General features: G+C 46.7%; 1 protein-coding gene across 1 annotated transcript; it reads right to left on the bottom strand.

Moving 5' to 3' along the window:
• Positions 1–1,051: 1,051 nt before the first annotated feature.
• On the bottom strand, positions 1,052–1,952 carry LOC112530806 (olfactory receptor 14J1-like; the record flags this gene model as incomplete). The annotated part of the gene is made up of 1 exon (XM_025145324.2): positions 1,052–1,952. A coding segment is annotated over one exon (870 nt), but the record flags the coding sequence as incomplete, so codon positions are not given.
• Positions 1,953–7,334: the final 5,382 nt, after the last annotated feature.

Genomic DNA, 7,334 nt, shown 5'->3' with positions numbered 1-7,334 from the left:
GTCTGGCCCTGTGCTGCTCAGGGTGGGAGACAGTCCCAACTGGATGGGATCTCTACTGCTGAGTCCCTCTCCATCTGCACTGATGGCTCAGCAGCACCACTGCAGAGCCCTCATTTGCTTGTGGGCCCCTCAGGTTCCCCTGTTCCTTTGGATCAATGGCCTGTCATTGCATATGGAAGACATTCGTTGCCTGCTCAGACTCTTACACTGTCCCTGAAGATCCCCTGGCATCTCCTGGCTGCTTCAGATTCCTTTCCAGGGCAGCAGCTGCTATCAGCCTCACAGCAGCAGGGGCAGTCCCACACAGTTCTGTTCAAGACCAGTGAATGTTGGCTGGGCCATGTACAACCAAGAAGGGAGCTCTTGTCCATTCTTTGGTCCTCACAGATCACCCAGGGACTCTGAACCATACAGAACCGCAGGAAAGCAAGAGGACTTTCCTGAGGGCTTCTCCCTGTCTGTATTCCTGGCACAGCTTTGGAAGAGGCATTCAGTCCTCTGGCCCTCCCATGAACAGCCCCTTCTTGATGGTCCCAGAAGGTAGGCCAGCTGTGGCAGAGGGCTGCACACTGCCTGCCCAGCCTGCAGCCACAGGAGTGCCACCGTAGCGACAACAGCATTGTAACCAATTGCACCAGAACTGAGAGCAGACACAAATGCAGGGGCACAAGAGAACTGTTGGGAACTGTAAAGAGGGCAGCACTGAAAAGACCACGTCCTGCTGCAGCCCGTGGCTGTGGCTCCAGGGCTCCAGAAGCAGCAGCACAACTCAAAGGCAGCAGAGTCCCTACCAGGCACTGACAGACATCCCTCAGGGACACTGCTGCTCCGTGTGACATTTGTTTCTTAGGTCCTGAGCCTCTTCAGAGGATCCAGACCAGATGGGAGACAAAACAAATGATCTTCAGTTGGTTTTGTTATCTATCAAATAACGTGGTTTCTTACATAAAACAGGTTCATAACATAGAAGTAAAATAAGAAAACATAAAGACTGATGATGAATATTATTTCACTGGAATTATATTTATCACAGGTATGACAAATTGGCATGAAGAAGAAATAGAAACACCACATAAAATCTATCAGGCTTTTCCTAAATGTTTTGTAGTCTTGAGAGCATGATGAACATCTTTCTGATGGTGAAACAGGGTATGTTGGAGTATCTTCCTGCGGGCACCCTTGAGCTCCTGGTTCCTCATGCTGTAGATGAGGGGGTTCAGTGCTGGGGGCACCACCGAGTACAGAACAGACACCACTAGGTCCAGGGATGGGGAGGAGATAGAGGGGGGCTTCAGATACGCAAATGTGGAAGTGCCGACAAAGAGGGAGACCACGGCCAGGTGAGGGAGGCACGTGGAGAAGGCTTTGTGCCTTCCCTGCTCTGAGGGCATCCTCAGCACGGCCCTGAAGATCTGCACATAGGACACAATAATGAAAGCAAAACACCCAAATATTACTAGGACAATAATCACAGTAAGCCCAGCTTCCCTGTGGTAGGCATCTGAGCAGGAGAGCTTGAGGATGTGGGGGATTTCACAGAAGAACTGATCCACAGCATTGCCTTGGCACAGAGGCAGGGAAAATGTATTGGCAGTGTGCAGCAGGGAATAGAGAGTCCCAGTGCCCCAGGCAGCTGCTGCCATGGTGGCACAAGCTCTAAAGCTTAACAGGGTCCCGTAGTGCAGGGGCTTGCAGATGGCAATGTAGCGGTCATAGGACATGACGGTGAGAAGGGAATATTCTGCTGAAAACAAAAACAGGAAGAAAAAAACCTGAGCAGCACATCCTGCATAGGAGATGTGCCTGGTGTGCCAGAGGGCATTGGCCATGGCTTTGGGGAGAGTGGTGGAGATGGAGCCCAGGTCGAGGAGGGCGAGGTTGAGGAGGAAGAAGTACATGGGGGTGTGCAGGCGGTGGTCGCAGGCTACGGCTGTGCTGATGAGGCCGTTGCCCAGGAGGGCAGCCAGGTAGATGCCCAGCAAGAGCCAGAAGTGCAGGAGCTGCAGCTGCCGCGTGTCTGCCAACGCCAGGAGGAGGAACTCGCTGATGGAGCTGCTGTTGGGCATCTGCAGTTTCTGGGCATGGAGTCCTGTTCAGAGTGTAGTAGATAATGACCAGACAAGGTAATTTTCTGAATCACTCATCCCACTGTACTATAAAAGATTTTCATTCTCTTAGGACAATGTTCCTTTGGTATTGTAACTTGAACTGAATTTCATAAGGTTCAGCATTCCAGAAGCAGAAGAAGCTTATGGAACTTTTACCATCCTCTCATTTCCTAATCTTATCCCATCTCCCTGTATATTTTCATTCGTTTCCATATCTCATATCTTTACTCCAACTACTCTTATAACCCAGAAGCCCAAACTCTGTGCCCTTCAATTTCTGTGGGAGAAAGCTGCCTGTATGCAGGATACATGCATTTTTCATGTCTGCAGAAAGCAATGATGATATCAGCTGGTTCTATCCTTTGAGAAAGGAGAGGCTGAAAGCACATTCTGTACACAGAACAAATAATTGATTAAAGAAAAAATTGTAAGTCTCAGAGATGTGTTCACAGTTGACTGCCCCTTTAGTTTTCTGCCTCCAGTCCTTCTCCCTACCTTGCAAACAGGAAAAGGAACGTCCCTGTCTTGTCTCTTCTCTTACAGTGTGCATTTGGAAACATTCTGGGGTGCAGCGTAGCAGTGATCCCCTTGCCCCAGGCAGCAGCTGTGGCAGCAGAAGGCCCCTGCCCTGCCGGGGGGCTCCTTCCCCCCACACGTCTCCCCGCAGCGCCCTGGGCAGCTCCCCGGGCAGGCTGAGTGCTGAGCCTGGCAGGCGGCAGAGTCCCTGCCCCGGCACACAGCCCCTGGGGCACAGCAGGGACCCTGCTCTGCACCACAGCCCTGGGCACCCGGCTGCACCCCCGGCTGCATAGCCTGCAGCCGTCCTGGCACACGCAGCCCTCAGGGCTGTGCTCTGACACTGCAGCACCAAAGACCTCATCTGGAGCAGGTCTTTTTCCACAGTAAAGGAATGTGGGCTGCCATCAGCCTGATCTGCTATGGGATGTCCCAGAGTTAGTGATCCCTCCAGGAAAACATAGCTCCATTGCCTGTACCAAAAAGGCTTACCTTCTCAATGACTGTGAGCAATGCTCCTGCAGTGAAGTCACAGCCTGCTCTTACTCCGCACAGCCTGTAAGCTCTCTTCCTTCTCTCCTCTCCCTGTCACCTACAGAGCATGTTCGCAGCTCATGTGCACAGGAGCTGCTTGTGGGCACAGCTGTCTCTCTACAATGCTGCTGATTGTATCAGCTCCCTATGCCCCAGGAGTCCAGTCCAGATCAGCAGCAGAGGAGGTGTTTTCCTTCTCTCCCTGGAGATATCCATCAGTGCAGAACATACTTCAAAGTCAGCTCAATTAATTATCATGTGTACTGGATTCCAGAAGCACAGTTGTTCCTACTGAAAGAAATTTGACCATGAGAGAGGCGAATGCCAAATCTGGACACCTCTGCTCATGACGTAACAAAAATGTCACACAGGCAAGGACACTAATGAGAACACCAACACATGCTGTGCTAGAACTCTTTGTACAGTTGCAGGCCTGAGCTCTTGTTTGGAACACAGGGACACGTTTAAATGGCTTCCACAACTGGGCTGTAACACAAGGGGGATACAAATTCTTTACGCTGGATGGGTGAGGAGACAATGAAGTCTGTGAGAGTGCACTGAGCTCTACCTAGGGACGGCAGAGCAGCCAGGTCAGAGCAAATGGAAAGAGCTTCCTGATCAGGAAGTGCAAGTGGAAGGTGCCCTCTACACACACAGGAGCCTCATGTTGTCAGGCCCTTGTCCCCTTTGGGGACTTTTTTCACTCCAGTATCTGGTGCAGGGACAGCACAGCAGGGCACCCAGAAGATCCCTGGAGAGCACAGATGGCAGCTTCTTGACCAAGCCATAGAGGAACTGAAGAGGAGAGATCTCTTACTGGATCTCATACTCACTGGCAAGGAAGGGGTTGTAGGGAATGTGAAGATCGAAGGGAACCTGGGCTGCAGTGGCCGTGGGATGGTGGAGCTGAGGAGTCTGAAGGGAGGGCAAAAGCCAAGCTCACACCTTTGGGCTACAGCAGACCACACCTTGGCTTCTTCAAGTGTCTTTGGAGTACATTAGGAAGAATTCTTTTAGAAAGTGGTGACAAGAAGTGATCACCTTACAACAGCACAAAGATTTTGTCCTACTGTACTTGCTGAGATTCGTTTCTGAAGGCTAATGCTCAAACACCATTAAATCTTCCCAGGCATATCAAAGGCAATAAGGGCTATTAGAAATGTATGTGCAGCAAAAGGAAGGCTATGGTCAATGTGGGCCCACAGTAGAATAGGGCAGGGTACCTGGCATTAAGGGCATGGACGCTGTGAAGTGTCCTGTGCTGCATGTGACTACTGAAAACACGATCTGAGAAAATCAAAATGAGCTCAGTACCACAGTGTGTCTTTATCAATGCAAAGACTGAGATGCCATGGACGGTTCTGAACAGGGAAATTCTGGGGGGCACCAGGCTCTGTGCAAGGTACAAATGGATCTTCTTTTCTTTTTGAAGCTGTAAGGCTGAAAGATGTTCATTAATGTCAATGAAATTGAAACCAAGGATTGACAACAAAGATTGAAATCAATAAAAATATGCTAAGACACTTCTCAGCTTCTAATATTCTCTCCTGTCCTCTCCCTTTTTTAGGTTGAAAATGCTGCTCTTTGAGGGAATTTGGTGTCCTTTTATTTTTATATTTATTTTTCTTAAGGAGATGTTATCCAGAACGGTGCTTGCAGGACACAAATGCCTTTGGGTACAGGGACACAGACAGTGGTGCTAGTGGCTGTGCCCTGTGATGGGTGGAAATCAAACTCTGTAACCACTGAGTAGTTATAAAGCAGGTATGTTTAATCAGCGCTGCGCACACACCACATCTCCCCCAGTGCCCCCCACCTACCCTGCATACCGGAGGGCAAGAAAGGCACGTACTTAAAGAAGCTGCTGCTTACACATGCATTAGATTTCAAGAAAACATTGGATTAGTACAGCGAGTCCCCAAAATGATTGACATTTATCCCTGCCCCAAGTCTCAGCTCTATGACACATGCGTATCTTTTGGTGGTTCTTTGGTGGACTTTTGGATGAAGGCTGAGGTCTTATTTTCCTTTGACATGGGTCAGGTTGGAGTCTCTTGGCTGGCTCTGGTTGGTCATCTTATTGTCTACAACAAGTAAACAAGTGTGAGTAAAACCCGAAGTAAAGTGGGAGTAAAATCCGGAGTAAGGTGTATCTAAACCCAGAGTAAATTGTGTGTAAACCTGGAATAAAGTGTGTGTAAAACCTGAGTAAAGGTTGAGTAAACCTGGAGTAAAGGGGGAGTAAAACTAGAGAAAAGTGTGAGTAGACCCAAAGCAAAGGGTGTGTAAGCCCGGAGTAAATAGTGAGTAAAGCTGTAGTAATTTCTGAGTAAACACAAAGTAAAGTTGTGAGTAAAACAAATGGTGTACATTGTTAGGAAACACGGAGTAAAGTGTGAGTAAACCCAGAGAAAAGTATGAGTACACCTGGACAGCAGTCTGAGTAAACCAAGATTAAAGGATTGGTAAAGGTAGAGTAAAGCGCGAGTAAAACCCAGAGTAAGGTGTGACTAAACCCAAAGAAAATTGTGAGAAAACCCAGAGTAAAGTGTGCGTAACTATGAAGTAAAGTGTGAGTAAACCTGGAGTAAAGAGTGGTCAAAGCTTGGAGAAAACTGTGAGGAAACATGGAGTAAAATATGTGTAAATCCTTGAGTAGAATACGTGTAAAACCTGATGTAAAATGTGAGTAAAGCTAGAGAAAAGTGTGAGTAAAACCAAAGTAAAATGTATGTAAGCCCGGAGTAAATAGCGAGTAAAGCTGGAGTAAATTGTGAATTAATCCACAGGAAACTTGAGAGTAAAACTTGGAGCATATTGTTAGGAACCCCGGAGTAAATTGTGAGTAAAGCCCTGAATAAAGTGAGAGTAAACCCAGAGAAAAGTATGAGCAAACCTGGATTGAAGTGTGTTTAACCCCGGAGTAAAGGATTAGTAAAGCTTGAATAAAGCGTGAGTAATACCCTGTACGGTGTGTGTACAACAGAAGTAAAGTGTGATTAAACTCGGAGTAAAGTGTGCATAACCTTGAAGTAAAGAGTGAGTAAACCTGGAGTAAAGGGTGAACAAAGCTCGGAGAAAACTGTGAGGAATAGAATATGTGTAAACCCTAGTGTAGAATGTGAGCAAAACCTGATGTAAAGTGTGAGTAAAGCTAGTGAAAAATGTGAGTAAACCCAAAGTAAAGGGTGTGTAAGCCCGGAGTAAATAATGAGGGAACCTGGTGTAAATTGTGAGTAAACACAAAGTAAACATGAGGGTAAAACCTTGAGCATATTGTTAGGAACCCCGGAGTAAATTGTGAGCAAAGCCCTGAATAAAGTGAGAGTAAACCCAGATAAAAGTATGAATAAACCTGGATTGAATTGGGTGTATGCCCTGAGTAAAGGGTTAGTAAAGATAGAGTAAAGTGTGAATAATAGCCAGAGTAAGGTGTGACTAAACCCAAAGTAAAGTGTGACTAAACTCGGAGTAAAGTGTGCATAACCTTGAAGTAAAGAGTGAGTAAACCTGGAGTAATAGGTGAACAAAATTGGAGAAAACTGTGAGGAATAAAATATGTGTAAACCGTGGTGTAGAATGCGAGTAAAACCTGATGTAAATTGTGAGTAAAGCTAGAGAAAAGTGTGAGAAAACCCAAAGTAAAGGGTGTGTAAGCCCAGAGTAAATTATGAGGAAACCTGGTGTAAATTGTAAGTAAACACAAAGTAAACATGAGGGTAAAACCTTGAGCATCTTGTTAGGAACCCCGGAGTAAATTGTGAGTAAAGCCCTTAGTAAAGTGAGAGTAAACCCATAGAAAAGTATGAGTAAACCTGGAGTGAAGTGTGTGTAAGCCCGGAGTAAAGGGATAGTAAAGCTAGAGTAATGTGCGAGTAATACCCAGAGTAAGGTGTGACTAAACCCAAAGTAAAGTGTGAGTAAACCCGGAGTAACATGTGCATAACCATGAAGTAAAGAGTGAGTAAACCTGGAGTAAAGAGTGAACAAAGCTTGGAGAAAGCTGTGCGGAAACATGGAATAAAGTATGTGTAAACCCTGGTGTAGAATGTGAGCAAAACCTGATGTAAACTGTGAGTAAAGCTAGAGAAAAGTGTGAGTAAACCCAAAGTAGAGGTGTGTAAGCCCAGAGTAAGTAATGAGGAAACCTGGTGTAAATTGTTAGTAAACCCAAAG

Source organism: Gallus gallus, chromosome 33 (genome assembly GCF_016699485.2).
Source record: "Gallus gallus isolate bGalGal1 chromosome 33, bGalGal1.mat.broiler.GRCg7b, whole genome shotgun sequence".
NCBI classification, from domain to species: domain Eukaryota; kingdom Metazoa; phylum Chordata; class Aves; order Galliformes; family Phasianidae; genus Gallus; species Gallus gallus.
This window is presented reverse-complemented; position numbering and strand designations above follow the sequence as displayed.